Source organism: Carcharhinus amblyrhynchos, chromosome 2 (genome assembly GCF_965287045.1).
Source record: "Carcharhinus amblyrhynchos chromosome 2, sCarAmb.v2.hapA, whole genome shotgun sequence".
In the NCBI taxonomy this organism is placed as follows: domain Eukaryota; kingdom Metazoa; phylum Chordata; class Chondrichthyes; order Carcharhiniformes; family Carcharhinidae; genus Carcharhinus; species Carcharhinus amblyrhynchos.
In genome coordinates, this window is record NC_137325.1 from 27,261,373 (window position 1) to 27,281,715 (window position 20,343).

General features: G+C 40.7%; 1 protein-coding gene and 1 pseudogene across 1 annotated transcript in view; one reads left to right on the plus strand and one right to left on the minus strand.

Moving 5' to 3' along the window:
- The first annotated feature begins 3,720 nt into the window (after positions 1-3,720).
- Positions 3,721-20,343, plus strand: part of tdp2b (tyrosyl-DNA phosphodiesterase 2b) — a 33,697-nt gene continuing 17,074 nt past the window's right edge. The window contains exons 1-4 of the mRNA XM_080203857.1: positions 3,721-3,987; positions 13,424-13,521; positions 14,236-14,397; positions 17,781-17,872. Coding sequence (XP_080059983.1) covers positions 3,736-3,987; positions 13,424-13,521; positions 14,236-14,397; positions 17,781-17,872 — 604 coding nt within the window. The 5' untranslated portion in view covers positions 3,721-3,735. The remainder of the gene's footprint in view (positions 3,988-13,423; positions 13,522-14,235; positions 14,398-17,780; positions 17,873-20,343) is intronic.
- On the minus strand, positions 7,462-8,747 carry LOC145351729 (elongation factor 1-alpha, oocyte form pseudogene; annotated as a pseudogene).

The window sequence follows — 20,343 nt, forward strand, 5'->3', positions numbered from 1 at the left end:
TTCATGGTCATCAGTAGAATCTTAATTCCAGATTTTTTTTATTGAATTCAAATTTCACCATCCGCAGTGGCAGGATTCAAACCTAGGTCCCCAGAACATTAACTGAGTTTCTTGATTAATATTCTAGTGGAATTTCTTGATTAATATTCTAGCAGAAGATTTCTTGATTAATATTTCAGTGAAGTTTCTTGATTAATGTTCTAGAGGAATTTCTTTTCTCAGAGGATAGTGGATCTAAGGAATTCTTTACCACAGAGAGCTGTACAGGCTGGGTCATTAAGTATGTTCAAGGCTAAGATTTTTAATCAGTAAAGGAATCAAGGGTAATGAGGAATAAAGCAGGAAAATGGAGTTGAAGATTATCATATCAGATCAGTCATGGTCTCTTTGAATGGCAGAGCAGGTGCGATGGGCCTACTTCTGCTCCTATGTCTTTTGGCCTTACAATATGGGAACACTTGCTCCTTCCCTCCTCTATTCCTAGACACTTAGCTTCGTGGATCTCTTTAATACTTTAATATTGAAGTAACTAGAATTAACCTTCTAGAAATTCCCATATTGGCCTATACAGCTAATCTCACTGCACTGCTTGTTCTCATTGTGTCATGCCTTGAGATAAATTTGTGAAGCGTTAAATATAATGGGTGGCACAGTAGCACAGTGGTTAGCACTGCTGCTTCACAGCTCCTGGGTCCTGGGTTTGATTCCTGGCTCGGGTCACTGTCTGTGTGGAGTTTGCACGTTCTCCCTGTGTCTGTGTGGGTTTCCTCCGGTTTCCTCTCACTGTCCAAAGATGTGCAGATTAGGTTGATTGGCCATGCTAAATTGCCCCTTAGTATCCAGGGATGTGGAGGTTAGAGGGATTAGTGGGTATAATATGTAGGGATATGGGGGTAGGACCTGGGTGGGATTGTGTTTGGTGCAGGCTCGATGGGCCGAAGGGCCTTTTCCTACACTGTAGGATCCTATGATTCTACGATAATCTACAAACCAAATTTATCTTATAAAAACCCAATACAATCTATTCTTTATAAATCTTCAGAATATTCCAAATTAATTTCCTAGTTTAAAAATCAAAAATAAAATTATGAACTGGATTATTATTTTCAATACAATTTATGAATTTTTACTTTAAATTGTTTCAGTGAAATATTCTTTTCATTTATAACTAACTATTTAATCAAATAATATGAAATAACTTTAGCCTCTGCTCATGTTTATCTCTCTCAGACACTTTAAAGAATTTCTCAAAATTATTTAAGTTATAACTCTAGCTGTAGATCTACTAACTTGTTTCTTTCAGCTCCAATCTTTCAGTATTTGGCTTCAAGTGTTTAAATTAATTCAGAATTACTTTCTTCTTCTCACACACTGCTGATTACCACCTATTACTCTCCCTTAGCTGACTAATCAGTAATCCTCTATATTGAACACCACTTGGAAGAATTGTTGAGAATATCAAGGCAACAGGATGTCCTCTCGGTGGGAGGGATCAATGGATACTACAAAGGGTCCATTCTGGCAATCGTAGTGAAGATTTTTCATCCAGAACTAGCCACATCCCTAGTCAAGCTGTTCCAGTTTAGCTACAATATTGGCATCTGCCTAACAATGTGGAAAACAGCCGACTTATGTCCTGTCCACAAAAAGCAGAACAAATCTGACCTACTCAATAACTACCCCATCACTCTACTCTCACTCATCAGCAAAGTGATGGATGGGGTTGTGATAGTGCTATAAAGCAACACTTACTTACCAATAATTTGCTTACCAATGTATTTGCATTCTGCTGGGGCCTCTCAGCTCCTGCCCTCAGTACAGCCTTGGCCCAAACATGGAAAAAAGAGCTGAACTCAAGGTATGAGGAGAGAATGACTGCCCTGACATCAAGGCAGCATTTGCCCAGGTGTGGCATCAAGGAGTCCTAGGAAAACTGGAGTCAATGGGAATCATTCTCGTTGGTTGGTTGAGTAGCGGGGCCTCCAACAACACTCAAGACAAAGCAGCACCATGATCGGCACCTTATTCATTCCTTTAACGTCCAACTCTGTACCAGCAACATAATTTGGCAGCAGTGTGTACCATATTCAAGATGCATTGTAACATCTAGTCAAAGACTCCTTTGATTGCGTTTTCCAAAACTATGACTTCTAACTCCTAGAAAGACAAAGGTAGCAGACACATGAGTTAAACCCCACTAATATAGATCATTTACTCATTGCTCATGTGGCAATTTGTTGTAAATTGGCAATTGCACTTCCTACTTTAATGTATCTCATCTGTTGTATACATGAACTGTAGAACAAGCCTTTGAACAGGTACCAAATGTTATCTTATATGGGATGTTTGGGATATTGAATTTGGGAAGATAGCATACTATTAAAAAATGACCAGACAGAAGAAAACAGAGAACAGAATTTGAAGTTTATTTTTCAGTTTCATTGGAAATGGTTGGTGGTTTTCTACTTGTATTGGATTCTGGGGTTACATCTGTTTTGTGCTTACATCAATGATTTGGATGTAAGCTTGGAGGGAACAGTGTCAAAGTTTTCAGATGATGCTAAAATAAAATGAATAGTTTTTTTTAGAAGACCAAAGGAAGTTGCGAAGAGATTTTGCCAAGACTGGGGAATTGGTTAAAAAGTGGCAGGAGTCGTTCAATGTTCTTATATTTGAGTTAACACACAAGAGTATTGCTCATTAGTATAACTCAAAAATAAACCCAAATAAGTTATAATCTTGCCTTCATTATTTGTGATGCAAGCAAGATTCTGTGGTGTCCGCTGGTCACACAGACTGCTTTCCAATCAACCTGTTTTCCCCCAGCTGTGTCCCCTGCCCCCTCCCTCCTCTTAGTGTTGCCAACCCTCCTGGATTGTCCTCTGGTCTCCAATCTCTCTTAATTATACATTAATCTCCTGGGGACTGCGGAGTGAAATTCAGGAGAAAACACTTTGGGACGATTAAAAAATTGTGTGTCGCTTTCATTTTCTTTGAACATTTCTGTCTGTGAGTCATTAAAACAATGAAAATAGGAAAAAAACAACTTAATCAATTGGGTGTGGAGGATCAGATGATGAAACTTGAGTTGACAATCCCAGAGGTCAAAGTTCATGAGTGGTGGGCTGCAGCACTACCAAAAATGTGTGGATAAGACCATAAGAGATAGGAACAGGAGTGGACTGAAAGTTAATCTTTCTCTACACCATAGCTACGACTACATTCTGCACACTCTCCTTTCCTTCTCTATGATCAGTATGCTTTGTTTGTACAGCAGGCAAGAAACAATACTTCTTCCTGCATCCCAATACATGAGACAGTAATAAATCAAAAGAAATCAGATGCTGGAAAATCTGACAAGTCTGACAGGAGCTGTGGAGAGAGACTAGAGCTAAAGTTTGGAGTCTGGATGACCCTTCATCAGGAGACAGAACAGAGATATGAATGTGTTGATGCCCAGACCAATGAAGTAGGAGCAGAAAGAGGAAAAGGATTGCTGCTGTGCTTCAACCTCCCTTCCTGCGGAGGGCGCTGGACTGGAAGCTCACCAGCTCTTCGCCCCGCCCTCTCCCTCACCTCCTCCAGTGAGTTTGGGTAATTCCGATTGTGCGCAGTGGGTGAGGATTCCGGCAGCCGGCAGCCGGCAGCGGCGCAGGCGCAGGCGCAGAGCGGGGTACAGTGGGTGAGGATCCCGGCAGCCGGCAGCGGCGCAGGCGCAGAGCGGGGCTGCTGGCTATGAGTGAACCGCAGATTAAAAGAGCACGGCTCGGGGGCTCGGAGGATGGAGAAGGTGCCCAGGCCCAGGATCGGGATGAAGGGGCGGGTGGGGAAGGAGCTCCTCCAGGGACAGCCCAGGAGGAGGAGGAGGAGGAAGAAGAGATGATGCGCGGACACCGCGAGGGTCTGTGTGCCGAATTCGCTGTTGTGACCGGTACGGATGAGGCCGTTGCTCAGTGTTACCTGGCGGAAAATGACTGGCTTTTAGAAGTAGGTTAACTGAGCGGGGGGAAGTTTGGCCTCCTTTTGGTTCAAAATGTCATAGCTAGGGCAAAGAAAGAGACTTTGGTCTTTTGAGATTAGGACGTTTTATTTGTAAGCAGGATTTGATTTGATTTGATTTATTATTGTCACGTGTTCGAATACAGTGAAGGGTATTGTTTCTTGCCCGTTATCCAGACAAAGCATACCGTTCATAGGGAAGGAGAGGATGTAGTGTTTCAGTCATAGCTAGGGTGCAGAGAAAGATCAACTTAACCATGGCCGTGGCTGGTTCTTAATCTTCACCCACTCTTTTAGATTTGACACTGACACCTTTCTCAGATGGGGAAAAACAATCCCATTGCATTATTTTGAAGAAGTGCGCGAGTCCTGGGCAGTATCAGTTCCTTAATCAACATTACTTTAAAATAGTAAAATAAGAGCAAAATACCGTGGATACTGGAATAGGAAACGAAAGCAGAAAATGCTGGAAAATCTCAGCAAGTCTGACAGCATCTATAAAGAGAGAATAGAATCAATGTGTCACATCTGGATGACCTTTCATCAAACCCTTCTTCGGCTCTGACAAAAGGTCATCCATACTCAGCATTGGCTGTGTTCTCTCTTCACATATGTTGTCAGATCTGCTGAGATTTTCCAGTATTTTTCTGTTTTTGTTTCACTTTAAGAAGTCTCAACACCAGACTCTCATTTGATGAAGGAGTTGTGCTCTGAAAGCTCGTGCTACCAAGTAAACTGTTGGATTTTAATCTGGAGATGTGAGACTTCTTACTGTGTCTACCCCAATCCAACGCAGGCATCTTCCCATCATTCTTTCACTTTAAAGCAGGTTATTTGATTAGTTGTCACACTCACCTTTGACAATCCCTTCAGATTGAGGATGATTTGCTTCTGCTCAGGTTCAGTGGGTTCTGAGATGCTGATAAGTCTGTTACATGATCTACCAACTCTGCCACTTGTGGGGCAGGTGATGCTCAAAGGTCGGGTTGAAGGGAGGTTTTGCCCTCTCTGTGATGCCTTGAATTTGCCTCTGCATCTCAACACTCCCATGAGTCAGTGGAGATGTTTGATCTATTCAGAGATGTTTTAAGGCCATCTCTAAAGTATGTCTGCTTCCCCCTGAGTGTCTCCTGCCATGACTTGAGTTCCGAGTAGAGAATTGCTTTGGAAGTGTAGTACCAGGCATACTGAAATGACATTACTGTTTATAGGACTCGGCTGTGTGCAAATTGGTTACTGAATTTCCTTCCTATATGCTAACAGGACTGCATTTCAGAAGCACTTTCGCACATCTTGAGGGAGTGAGGTGCTCAAACATGACATATGGGGCTGGGTTTGGGAGTGGGGGGAACAGCTGGCAGTGGTGTGGGTGGTATACTGAACATGCAGGGAGATTTCTCCGGTTTCTCAGTTCCAAATTTCCTTCTAGCAGGCCTAAATTCAACTTTCATTTGGGTGAACGGATTTGTTAAAGGATGTGCGCAGTCTTTTCCTGTGGTTAAGGAAGGTATAAATTTTATGTAAAGAATGGGACAACTGCACGCACTGAATCTTTTTCTGGAAAGGCACTCTGGTTTCATGTGGGAGTCACAAGTTATCTAAAATGGAGATTGAAGGAAGAAGTTACAGCATTATTACAATGCAGAAAGAGGCCATTTGGCCAGTTGTGTCTGTACTGACTGTCCGTGCATTTCACCAAGTTTTTTTATCCATGTTGCTATTATCCCCTTTATTCCAAGAATTGTAACTTTTCTCAAGTCTGTTGTGGGACACTATAACAAATGTCTTTTGGATGCCCATGTATACCTCATCAACTCTCTCTGCCTTATTTGAAAAACTCCAATGAGTTAGTTAAACATGATTTTCTCTTAAAAAAACAATGCTAGGTTCCCTTAATTAACCTACATTTATTTGACTATTGAGTCTATTTCAAATTACGGTTTATAGATGTTTCCCCACCACCGAAGTTAAACTGACTGGTCTGTAGTTGCTGGGCATAATCTTGCATGCCTTTTGAACAACAATGTAATGCTTGCAATTTCTCAGTCCTCTGAATTGAAGGAAGACTGAAAAATTATGGCCATGTAGTTTTAAAGCAGTTTGAAGAAACAACAGTCCAGATATGACACACAAGCTAATTGACAGAAAAGATATATGATCCATAATGGGTGAGAAGTATTTACCAGTTCCAGATCAGGTGAATGGACAGGTGAAGCAGAGTGTTGCTGATCTCCTTAGCTGGTGGTATTTGCCTCTTCTACTTTTGTCATCTTCTAGCAAAAGCTGGCATAGATACAACAAAAAAAGGCTCTAATTTGCCAGAAAAGATTTTTCTGAGACCCCATTTATATATGTTATTTTGAGGGGCTGGTGGATGTTTCATTCCAGTCACTTATTAGGAAAGGATAAATATTCCTCCTCTGTTTCTGTCTGAAGCCATGAAATCATCTTGCTTATCGCTTGCTAGGATAGCCTGTTAATCTTTTCTCAGTTGGTTAGTTTTAATGAGACTTGAGATTTAATCTTATCAGGCTTTAGAAATGTCTTTACCAGAGCCTGTGCTACAGTCAAGTCCTTGGCAGAGATAACAGACCTATACTCTCTTTTGTTTGTCAGGTGGGTAATTAATCTAATTACGTAGCCATTTCTGTAATATTCAATATATTTCTTAAGATTTTATAAAATCATTAGACAGCCATTTCATACATTCTCCGCATCTTGAGAAGACAATATTTTTGTTGACTCCCCAGAATTGACCCTTGACAAACCCACGTATTTCTAAATTCGAAGCTTATTTTCCCAACTTCTTCATCAGACACTGTAGTAACAAACTCGAATTATCAGAATCATCACCTTGAGTTGCCACCAACAATAAATATAAAGGCTTCCAGTAAAATGTGATCACTATCAACTTGGATTAGGATTCTCCACTCACTGATCACTTTACTCAGCAATACTCCTTACTCTTTGGCAAAAATGCTGCTAATTTGAAGTTGGCATGTTGTAAAAACATATGTTTCAAATAACAGATCGGGCATGAAATAAAAGATTTTTGAACTGTCCGTTCCCCTCCATTCATCCTGTGGACAGTATTAGCCATACCCCTCAATTCTCTTGATCTGCATTCCATATCCCTCTTTAATTTATTCCCTCTGATGGATACCAATATGTTTAATTCAGTTTTAAAGTCAATTTCTCTTTGGAGTAGGTGATAATGAACCATAGAACATTACAGCACAGAAACAGGCCTTTTGGCCCTTCTTGACTGTGCCGAACCATTTTTCTGCCTAGTCCCACTGACCTGCACCTGGACCATATCCCTCCACGCCCCTCTCATCCACGTACCTGTCCAAGTTTTTCTTAAATGTTAAAGGTGAGCCCGCATTTACCACTTCATCTGGCAGCTCATTCCACACTCCTACCACTCTCTGATTTTTTATATATATATAGAGGTCAGAGATTTTATTTCACAGCTAGTTTCAAACAGACTACAATTTGGGTTCGTTTCTTCATGGCTTTTGCAGCTGACTTGGTCACTTTACCAGCTACAGCTATTTTCTTATCTACTGCCTTGATTACACCAACTGCAGCCGTCTGGCTCATGTCCCGCACTGCAAAACGACCAAGTGGAGGGTACGTAGAAAAGGTTTCCACATACATAGGCTTCCCAGGAACCATCACAATGATGTCAGCATCTCCCAATTTCAAACTCTGTGGGTTGTCCTCCAGTTTTTTACCAGATCGACGGTCAATCTTCTGCTTCAGTTCAGAGAATTTGCAGGCAATGTGTGCAGTGTGGCAATCTAGTACAGGCGAGTAACTAGCATTGATCTGTCCTGGGCGATTCAAAATGATCACCTGGGCTGTGAAGCTTCCAGATTCCAGAGGTGGATCATTCTTGCTATCTCCAGCCACATTTCCACGTCGAATATCTTTTATTGATACGTTCTTGACATTGAACCCAACATTATCTCCAGGCACTGCTTCTACTAGAGCCTCATGGTGTATTTCAACAGATTTCACTTCAGTGGAAAGGTTGACAGGAGCAAAGGTCGCCCAATGCCAGCCTTCAGGATTCCTGTCTCTACTCTGCCCCTGGCACAGTACCAATCCCTCCAATCTTGTAGACATTTTGCAGGGGGAGGCGAAGGGGCTTGTCTGTGGGACGTGTTGGAGGATAGCATCTAGAGCTTGTAAGAGAGTGGTACCAGTAGCATTGCCTTCCTTACGGTCCATTTTCCAACCTTTGAACCAAGGCATTTTTTTTTGCTGGGTTCCAGCATGTTGTCCCCATGCCATCCAGAAATTGGTACAAAGGCCACCCCTGCAGGATTGTAGCCAATTTTCTTGCACCCGCTTCACATCTCTTGTTGCTGAAGTTGGGCTCTGTGGAACCCATCTTGTTGACTCCAACAATGAGCTGTTTGACTCCCAAGGTGAAAACCAGGAGTGCATGCTCCCTGGTCTGACCGTTCTTTGAAATGCCAGCCTCAAATTCACCAACACCAGCAGCCATGATCAACACAGCACAGCCAGCCTGGGAGTTCCCAGTGATCACGTTCTTTATGAAGTCCCTGTGACCAGATGATGGTGATATAGTATTTGGTAGTTTCAAACTTCCACAGGGAAATATCAATAGTTATACCACACTCCCTCTCAGCCTTCAGCTTATCCAGCACCTTGGCATACTTGAAGGAGCCTTTTCCCATCTCAGCAGCTTCTTTCTCAAATTTTTCAATAGTCCTCTATGCTACCACATATGAACTCATATGAACACTTTGATTTTAAAATGTTGTCTAACTTTACTCACCACGATAACTATTTCATAGCTGAGCATATCTGGGACCTGTTCTTTGATGCCACCGTGCATTTTCGCATGTTAGTTACTTCACATGCAATAAATCACATTTACAGCCTTACACTGGTACCCAATACCATGCCACGCTTTCCTTCAGAAGCAAGCCATTCCATTTCTAGACTTTCAGATGATCTAACCAGACGATCGGAGGGATGTCTGTGTTGCAGTCTTTGCTTATTTTCTCCTACGTGTTCCTGATGCCTTGAATGTTTGCCACATCATCAAATGCAGTTCTCTTGATATGTACAAATACCTCCCAGAGAAAGCTATCAATTTGAAATGTCTTATCTACCCTTTCCTGGCTTTACCTTGAATGTACGTGGATACGAGATTGATGTATTCCATTGAATTACAGTAATGACTTATTCCAGTTCCCATTTGTGGGTCTATTTGTCCCATCTCCTTTAGCCTCACTTGCCCCAAAACTGGAAAATCTTGCTTGAGGTCAACTGACATTCCCCTAGTCTGCCTGCTTTGATTCCCATGGTGGGGGGGACGGTAAAATTCCGGCCTATATAAACACAGCCCAAAATGATATTCTCACAATATCTTCAAAGCAAATATCAAAACTTCCCAAGTGGTTCCTGCTGTTAACACATTTTGCTTTTGATATTTTGTTTTGTTTAGATATTTTAACCCATTAAAATGTGCCTGATGTTTAATCATTTAATATTATCCTAAATTGAAATGTGTTATTTGGATTGACAGATATTAATGTTCAATTTATTTCTCCTCCAACAAAACTTTATTTAATGATACTCAGGAGCCATTGATGCTCTTCCATCAGTTTTCTGCGAAATAAAGATTTGATTGTCTCCTTAAACTTCAGATAAGTTTTCTTTTTGAATGCTTGAAATAGCAACTCATATGAATGTATTTTTCCCTTTCCAACCTCAAAAAGAATGATGCCCAGGCTTTGTGACCTCTTTACTTGAGAGGCAGAAGTGCTAACGGTTAATTTTGAGGTGATTTCCATAGCATCTTTCTTGAGCACTTTGTCTTGGAAGATAACAAATATCCCTAAAGGGCAAAGTCTTTCATCCAAATCGTCAGCATACTGTGCAATTGATTTCTGGAGAAAAAATTCTTAAGTTCTGTGGAGTTGAGCCCAGACATTTGAAATTAAAGAATTGGGCACTTTAAGTTAAATTATAGTCAGTTCCAGCAAGTAGCTTGTAGAAAATCAGACCTGGCCAAAATATACAGAACTCAGACAGGCTGCTGGGGCATGTCTGGATCAGCCCCTAATAGTCCATCAAGTGATCATCGCTCCTATTTGACACGCATGGAATATCATTATCTGCAGTCTAAATGGGGTCAGACTCCAAGGCGCGAGGGGAAGGCTTAGATATCCTGTCAACAGGTCATCAACTAGACCATTGGGCGACAAACACCACTCCCCTGCGATACTACTGGCAGAAGGCCAAGGGCACATGGGAAAAACACAAGGCCACGGGAGATAAAATAGGCATTCAGGACATATTGGGAACGAAGACTCAAGGCAAAAGACAACCGAGATCAGACCAGAGAAGGAAGAAAGGAAGAAATGGCCAGCAAGAATCACCTTCACGAAGATGAACCAGAGGGACCCACAAACCGGATCTAAAGCCTACCATCTTTATGGGTAGTATAGCTGAATCCTGGGTGTTTTCTTGTAAGAAGTCTCACACCAGTTTATCAACTGGTTGGACTCTAACCTGGTGTTGTGAGACTTCTTACTGTGTTTAGCCCAGTCCAATGCCAGCATCACCACATCATGTTTTCTTGTATACATAGTAGCTAATTTAGGGATTAACTATATTTAATAAAGTTTGTTGTGTTATATCTGTGTCAGTACTTTGTTCTTCTCATAAATAAAAGCACCTGAGTAAAACTTTGATTAAGGAGTGGCTGAAGAATTGGACAGATACAACAGTTTGCTTCTTGATTTCTTGCTGCACTGCCAGCACGCATGTGGTCCTGGAAACCATGGGCCCATTCACCTGAAAAAACATAATCCATTGTGTCTCAGCTTAAAAGCCCAGTGGGCAAATTTGTCCAATTGTACCGATCACTTTGGGAAATCTAATATTCAGTTGTGTCCAATATATAAATTTACATTCAGTAATACAAAACCTGTGCAATGAATTAAACTTGGTGTTGTCAGACTTCTTACAATGAATTAAAAACAGCCGTCAGTAGAAAGGGTTAACTTTTTTGCTTGTTTGTGAAAGGACGGAATAAGCATTCTGAAATGTGTGCATTTGCATCACCTTATGTAGCTTTTATTTCCTGATCAAAGGTGAGTCAAGCACCTTTGAAACAGTTTTCTGAAATCTTTGTACGTTTTTAAACTTGCGCAAGCTTGCAAGGAATTGAAAACAGTAGAAGTCATCGTAACATTATCAACTCCAAAGGCAAGCATTCCCATCAGGAAGACAGCATTTCAGGTTAAACTCAAATTGATTCCAAGTTTAGTAGCTTCTTTCTCAAACTGGTTTTTCAATTTCTGTTGTTTTCGAACAACACTGCTTTATCAAGGACCTGCAGTGGTTTGAATATACTGCATATTCTTAGCTGGGTAAGAGTATTGCTACACAAGAGCATGTCCTGTCTGCTAATAGCTTTGGGTTTGGTCGTGTTTCCACAATTATATTTGTGTTGCAAATAAAACGGGCATAGATTCCCGATTCGCCCATACCTTGGAGTTATCTGACGTGAATGGGTCATACCTTTCAGCAAAGTCTGATAAAACTTGAGCCTCGTTCTTCATAGGGCCAGGCCAGAGATCATGAATAAGAAATCAGATTCGACTAACATTAATTGTTGGCCCCTGGTATCATCAGAATAGACTGCTGATATCCTGTTACTGTTGTACTGGAGAGGGGAAGGCACCTCTGTGAGAGACCTGCTGGAGTCACAGCTGGGTCTGGAGCTATTTGCCTGGGTATCTGATGCACTGAAGCAAAGGCCGAGCTTCATTGCTAATTTGCAAGTCCTCTGTCTTCTCCAGCTGCTCCTCGACAGGGTCAGGACTCATTTGTAGAGGAAGAAATGGAAAGTGGGACATACAGTCAGCCTCTGTAATGCACCTATTGTGACAGTCATGGGCAAGTGTCTCAGTTGGTCACAATTAAAACAGCGCATCAGGGTACCTTTTCTTTGCAATTGGTGGCTATAATGGGACTTTGATGGCTGCCACCTTAGCCTCATTTGATGCTTGGGCAAGTGTTACTAAAGAGCTATTGATGGATTGTGGGGAATGGATGCACAGCTCTCCCAGGCTGCTGTTTTAGTCTTATAACCCCTCAAGTGCTATGGACTGGAGGCTGGAAACCATTCAAAGAGCGACTTCTGAAACTGAGAGAATCAAAATGGTGACTCTCACCAGTTTCAAGTGTTTATCAGTGTATCTGTGAATGTACCTGGGTGTTTGATAGAATCCTGCTTGGTGTTAACCAGGACTTAGGGAAAGCCAATGTTTTCTTCCTTTCGTGCTTTCCATAGGTTGGCCTCCAGCTACCTTGATGTGCCCTTGATCAGAGTGTTTTAATCTATTTCTCAATTTAATTCTGGGGAGCAAATGGTCAGCAAAACATATTCAAGGTAATTCTTCTTGGGCAACCTTAATCTCCCACTTTGGTGCAAGGACAAGGGAGTCAGTGTCCATTTCTACCGTCACCCCTAATTCCTTTCTAGAGTCTAGACATCAATGGTCCAGTATTTGTAAAAGATCTTGGTAATGGATCTAAAATGTTACATAAACTCAGCATGCTGATCTTGAGCAGATACATAACGAACAGCAAAAATCTCCATTTTATAGTAACCTTGGAAAAGGTGAACTTGGTCATTTGATGGAAATCTATACTACGACTCGGGTGCATTGATAATCTCATGTCCATCTAAGAGGTATTTAACGTTTACAGTGTAGGCTATATTTTGTACATCAAGTACTTCTGAAGAGTAGTCACTGTTGTAATTAGCTGTAAAATGCTTTGGAATGTCTAGATGCTGTGAGAGACTGCAAATTGAAATCTATTTTTATCTGGGCCTTTATCTTATTTTCTTACCGTTTTAATCTTTCTGCCAAAGAGATTTTAGAAGTGCTGAATGATACTTAGTTAGAGAATATTGTGTACTATCTTTTCATGTATCTCCATCTCTGTTAACTATGATAGTATTATAGTAGGGCTTGGGAAATGAAGGGGGAAGAAGGCTGAAAAAAAACATTGGTAGGATCTTTCCCCTCCTTCATGTTGTGCTCTTTCCTTCCAAGTTCTAAGCTCCCACCCAGCCAACTACATCGTACCTCTTTTTGTCTGGGGGATATTGCTGCTCAAGTTTTCTGCGCATAATCAGTCTCATTGCAATGAAATTTCAATTTGATTCATTGTCTCAGAATTCAAAAGAATAACCTGAGGATGGGGAAGGGTACAAAATCAAGATCAGCTATAAGATGGTGGCTGCTCATAAAAGCATTGTTCCATACTGACACTTGCGTAGATAAACAGTGTTGGTGTGTTTGTTTAAAAATTAGTGACTGAAGATTACTTTGGAGTGATTTTTATTTTCTGTAATTATTTGCAGCGAGCCCTCAACTCCTTTTTTGAAACACCTGATCAGCCATCTTCCTCTGCGATGGAGTCTACCTCACAATTGGTTGAAAGAGCAGACTTTCAGGGATGGTAGGTTGCCCCATTTATTTGAGCCATTGAAACTTAGTGCAAATTGTTTGTGTGCATGCAGCTTTCAGAATCTGCAAATGTTAACATTCACACATCAGTTTGGAACTCCCCAGCAATGTAGATGAGCACTGTTATCAGAAATACAAAAGAGGAAACACTATTAAATGGTTTATTTCCAAAAAAAAGCTGTGCATTCAGATTTGGAACCATTTATTTTACTTTCAGGGAGTGTTGCGAGGTGGATTTCTGTGCAGTGCTGTTATTTATCGTTCACTGAATTAGTTCACTTGATAGTTTAATCCTACCATCAAGGTTGGTGATGTGTTGCTATGCTGCTTTATTGAAGATGGGGGAGCAAATCCTCTAGAGGCATACAGGATCATTCTTGTTGCTAAAATAATTCACTGAAAAGGTGTTCAGTGGATGTGCTGTTAGAGATAGGCAAAACCTCATGAAGACATTAGGAATTTGCATCTTGTCTATGAGTAAAGACTTGGGAGCTGTGAAAGCTTGAATAAACAGTGTGAAAAGGGGCCAAAAAGGAAAAAAGTGGCAACATCAGGGGAAGAAAAAGAGGATAACCTCTTCATCTGCTGTGTTTTTGTTTGTTTAATTAAAATGGAATATTGTATGCTAAATACACATAATGAGTGACATCCAAGTTGTAACAAATATGGCACAGATTAAGTTTCCTTTCCTTTTTTTCAAATGCAGTATTGATTTGACAGACACTGACAATGTGCAGACCAGCGAGGGAGAAGGTGCACAACCACAAATAGATGAGAGTCACATCTCATTGTTAACCTGGAACGTAGACGGACTTGATCTGGCAAACTTGCAGGAAAGAGCACGGGGTGTTTGTTCTTGCCTAGCACTGTGAGTACAAATATTAGATCAGTACAAAATAAAGCAGTGTTAGCTTTAAAATAATTTGTGATATTATGCAGCAAACTTTATAAAAAATATACATTTTATGACTCAGCACAACTGCTGACAACTGTCATCTGTCAACTTTTCACTTTAGTTCATACGCCCAATTTACATTAAATTTATGAACTTCAACTCCCTATAAACTTGGGTGGGGTTTTATTGTTTCAGGTAAGTGTATATATGTTTAGGTGGAGCATACAATGAACTAATGATTTACATAGATTTGCATTCAATTTTGCAGAACAGAAACAAGCCACTTGAGCCTGTTGGTTTAATCAAGTGTTTGCTTCTTCTCACCCAATTGCATCTCATCCTTTCAACATGTCCTTAATTTCCTTGTTCCTCATGTACTCATCTAAGTTCTCTTAAAGTTATCCATGCTAATTGCCTCAACCAACCCATATGGCAGCGAGTTCCACATTCTCTCGACACTCTTGGTAAAAACGTTTCTCCTGAATTCCTTTGTTGGGCTTATTATTGACAATTTATATTTGTTGGCCCCAGTTTTGGATTCTCCCTCCACTGCAAACAGTTTCTTTATGTCTATCAAAGTCCTTTATGATTTTAGAATCTACAGAGTCACCCCTCAGCCTTTTTTGAGAGAAAAGAGCCCTAGCTTCTTCAGTGTTTCCTGATAAAACAAAATTAACTTATGACTTGTGATTTGTTCTGTGGTGACAGAAGTAACTGTCCATAGCAAATGCGCAAGTCTTTGGTGGCCAAGAAGTTGTAAATTAGCACTAGTATCCAGCTATGAAAAGATGAATTTATGCTGGGATTACAAATTTAAAATTATTATCTGGTGAGTGTGTTGTTACACCAGCCCCTTAATCCTACGTACATTGTAATGTTCTAATGCAGTATCCATCCACTCTTCCTTTGTTACTGTTCAGTCTCCAGGGATGTTTAAGCAGTTCAGAATATATGCCTACTAGTCTGACATCCACACCTGTCTGGAATTTGATTGGTATGAAATTTGTTGTGATTGATGTTGTTGTTGATATATTCATGTAATTGAAGAGGGTCCCTGGTGCAATGGGAGTTCTGACAGGCAGGTCTCCATGGTGATCGAATGTGTTAAGGTTTGTGCCCATTGTGATTTATGTACAGCAAGGCTCCACAAATAGCAATGTGGTAATGATTAGATAATTCTCTTTTACTGGCATTGGCAGTGGGATAGATATTGATCAGGATACATTAATGGGTACACTTTGGGTGTTGCCCATGTCCCTTATTAACTATTATTGGGGAAAAAAAAGTGCAGCTTTTATGACCAGTAACAGAAATGGGGTCACAAGCTACTGAATTTGTAGGGAGGGCGTGATTTATACGCAGGATATTACAATATACAAAAGATTGCTAGATTATCTTAAGCATTAATCTATTTCAAAATGTGATATGTTGCTAGTCCTACAGATAGAATTACTGTCATACAAATTAGATACAGAGGGGATTAGACAACGTAATGCATAATATTACAGGATTGTTGTCACATCTTGCTGGGGCTGCCTATATTCCAAATGCATCCCAGCTGTGTCAGTGCAAGACTTGCAGTCACTCAGAAGTCTAATTTGTCACTTCTGTTTTTGACCTTCGACCTTCAGTGTTTGCTGAGGCTGGCATTGTCAGCCTGCCTGTAGCCAGAAGAGAACAATGGCCTCTCTGCAAGCATGATCCCTTCCTGATGTTTGTCATTTCAGTTTAGCATCTTGCTAATATGCAGACGTTTCTGTCATTAGGTTGCTACAGTGTTCCAGTGAAGTCCAATGCAAGGTAGAAGAATAGCACCTCATCTTCCAATTAGGCACTTTACAGCCTTTTGGACTTGTCTTTGTTGCCCCACTACCTGTATGTTTTAATCATATCATTCTGCTTCTGTGGAACTCGTCTGTTGACATATCCATTGACCTAATTTACCACCTATTCAAAGTCTTTTTAGAACCCATAGGCTGGGTAAGATGCTGCTTTGGAGTGTTGGTACAGACGTGATGGGCCAAATGGTCTCCTGCACTTTGAATAGAATCCATAGAATTCAAATGAGAATGCAATGAAATACTTCCCTGTTTTTCAGGAAAGTATCAACATTGCATTTGTTTCTTGAATTATTTATTGGACTTAACCACTCGCATTTCATGTTTTCTGTATTTAGAATTCCAAATCTCTCTTCTCATCCAAGTTTCTGTGTTTTTCCGGTTTAAAAAAAAAATGCTGATTTGACTTTCTTGGGTCCAGAGTGGGTGACCTCACTCCTTAATGTTGAACTCCATCAGTACAATTTTGTCAATTCACTTAATCCAACTATGTCCCTGTGAAAACTTTCGTTTTGAGAACGAGTGACCACAGATCTAAACTGCTATCAAAACCTCCCATGTTAAAAACCTATTGGTTCTCGGTCTTTTTGCAAGAGAAGAGAGAGACCCATCCTATCGAACTTTTCTTGATATTTATACCCAGCATGCATTCCTTGTATCATCCTTGTAAATCTCTCTAAAATTCATCTAGATTTATTGGACATGACATTAACGTTACAGATCACAATGTTGCAGATTGTGGTTGAATGCAATTCCCCCCCCTGCTGCTGATGACCCACACTGTTTATGGATGCCCAGTTTGAGATGCTACATTACTGTTCAGTTTTTCACAAACTTCTCTCATCTGTGATAATGTTTCAACTTCTTTATCGCTGTTATATGGTGGTTAATAAAAAAAACTCCCACTAAAATGAATTCTACCCATAGTCTCGACTGCTTATTCACCCTTGCTGATATTTTTCCTTTCTAATGCTGCAACAGTGTCTGAAATAATTCTACTGTTCCTAATTCCCCTGTTTTATATAAAGACCTTGTAACTGGGCTTATTTATCCTCCGGTAATGTCTAGCTTGAAGCCAGGTCTCAGTAATGACCACTCTGCCATACCCTTGAATTTGTGCTTCGAATTCAGTTTTATTTTGTGCTCCATAAATTTTTACATAATGGTTTTAATTGGGCCATAGGCACTTCCTGCTCTTATGGTCTAATGTTTTTAACTTATTGTATTCCTTGCTTTCTCTCACTTGTGCAATTTTTAGTTATTTTGCTACTTCCTAGATGTTTTTTCTGAAAAAACTTCTACCTTTTAATATCTTTAACTGTATGGCTTACCTGAAATTTTGCATGCATCTCTTTAATCTTCAGGTTATTTGTTTTTACTGAGTGGATGTTATTCTGATACTATATAAATGTGAGATGTTTTTGTATTGTGTTTGGATTTGTGAGCTCTTCATTAGTTTATGTTAAAATGTTTGATTAGATTTTGAAGAATGACTAAGCAAACTTTTCTTTTTTGAAGGTATAACCCTGATATAGTATTTCTGCAGGAACTTATTGAACCCTATTACCTATACTTAAAGAAACGCGCAGTCAGCTATACTATTATTCCAGGTATGAAATGAGCTATGACCTAAACCTTGTGGACTTGAATATGATTTGTGTTTGAATGACAGCAAAATGGTTTGTGATTTTAATTTTTGGAAGTATGGCAAAATTTCAGTTGTTCCATGGTTCCATGAGAGTTTGAACAAAGAAAATTACATCACAGGAACAGGCCCTTCGGCCTCCAAGCCTGAACCGACCATGCTGCCGGACTGAACTAAAACCCCCCTACCCTTCTGGGGACCATATCCCTCTATTCCCATCCTATTTATGTATTTGTCAAGACGTCCCTTAAAACATACCATCGTATATACTTCCACTACCTCTCCAGCAGCGAGTTCCAGGCACTGTGTTTAAAAAAAAAACTTGCCTCGTACATTTTCTTTAAACCTTGCCCCTCGCACCTTAAAGCTATGCCCCCTAGTAATTGACTGTTCAACCCTGGGAAAAAGCTTCTGACTGTTCACTCTGTCCATGCCCCTCATAATCTTGTAGACTTCTATCAGGTCAAGCCTCAACCTCCGTTGTTCCAGTGAGAACAAACCAAGTTTTTCCAATCTCTCCTCATAGCTAATGTCCTCCATACCAGGCAACATCCTGGTAACTCTTTTCTTTACCCTCTCCAAAGCGTCCACATCTTTCTGGTAATGTGGTGACCAGAATTGAGCACTAGTTCCAAGTGCGGCCTAACTAAGATTCTATAAAGCTGCAACATTACTTGCCAATTTTTAAACTCAGTGCCCTGGTTGATGAAGGCAAGCATGCCGTTTGCCTTCTTGACTACATTCTCCACCCGCGTTGCCACTTTCAGTGACCTGTGTACCTATACACCCAAATCCCCCGGCTATCAACACTCTTAAGAGTTCTGCCATTTATTGTATATTTCCTATCTGTATTAGACTTTCCAAAATGCATTATCTCTCATTTGTCTGGATTAAACTCCATCTATTCCGCCCGAGCCTCTGCCCGAGCCTCCAACCGAGCTATATCCCGTTGTACCCTCTGATGGTCTGCTTCGCTATCTGCCAATCCACCAACCTTTGTGTCATCTGCAAATTTACTAATCAAACCAGTTATATTTTCCTCCAAATCATTTATATGTATTACAAACAACAAAGGTCTCAGTATTGATCCCTGAGGAATGCCACTTGTCACAGCCCTCCATTCAGAAACACCCCCTTCCATTGCTACCCTGTCTTCCATGACCGAGCCAGTTCTGTATCCACCTTGCTAGCTCACCTCTGATCCCATGTGACTTCACCTTCTGCACTAGTTTGCCATGAGGGACATTATCAAAGGCCTTACTGAAGTCCATGTAGGCAACATCTACTGCTCTACCCCCATCAATCATCTTCGTCACTTCCTTGAAAAACTCGATCAAGTTTGTGAGACACGACCTCCCCTTCACAAAACCATGCTGCCTTTCGCTTATACGCCCACTTATTTCCAAGTGGGAGGAAAGCCTGTCTCGAAGAATCTTCTCCAATAATTTCCCTACCACTGATGTAAGGCTCACTTGTAATTACCTGGATTATTCTTGCTACCTTCCTTAAACAAAAGGAACAACACTGGCTATTTTGCAATCCTCTGGGACCTCCCGTGTACACAGTGAAAAGTCTGACAACACCAGGTTTTAGTCCAACCTATTTATTTGATAATATACTCACAAGCTTTCGGGTTAGTCCCTTCGTCAGGTGAATGGAGAGTTCTGGCCTCAGACAGAGCATATAAAGCACAGACAGTTTAGAGATTACTGATTAGAATGCGAATCCTTACATTCGCATTCTAATCAGTAATCTCTAAACTGTCTGTGCTTTATATGCTCTGTCTGAGGCCAGAACTCTCCATTCACCTGACGAAGGGACTAACCCGAAAGCTTGTGAGTATATTATCAAATAAATAGGTTGGACTAAAACCTGGTGTTGTCAGACTTTTCACTGTGTTTACGCCAGTCCAACGCCGGCATACCCACATCATGACCTCCCGTGTAGCCAGTGAGGATACAAAGATTTCATCTCAAGACCCCAGCAATTTCCTCCCTTGCCTCTGAAAGTTGCGGTACTTGCCCATAACTGGTTGTTATACCTTTGGTTACCTAGCCCTTGAGTTCTGGAATAACTACTCTAAATCTGGTTGTATCTCCATGCCTCCTTTTTGAGATGCTCCTTCAAACCTATCTTTTTGACTTAGGTTTTTGTCACGTATCCTAATTTTTCAATGTAACTTGGTGTTCACTTTTATTTAATAATGTTCCTGTGAAGCACCTTTGAAGTATCTTGTTAAAGGCTCTGTATAAATGCAAGTTGTTCAGCACTGGAAGGGTTAACATGAAACAGTGTGGTCTGTTCAGACAGCCACCTACTGGCCTTTCTGCTACCTTGCATCGCAGTAAGACTTATTTCTGCTTTTCATTTCATATTGTTTTGATAAATGTCATTCAGAGGGAATGCAGTTCGTCTGCCTGAGTAACTAACAGTTTG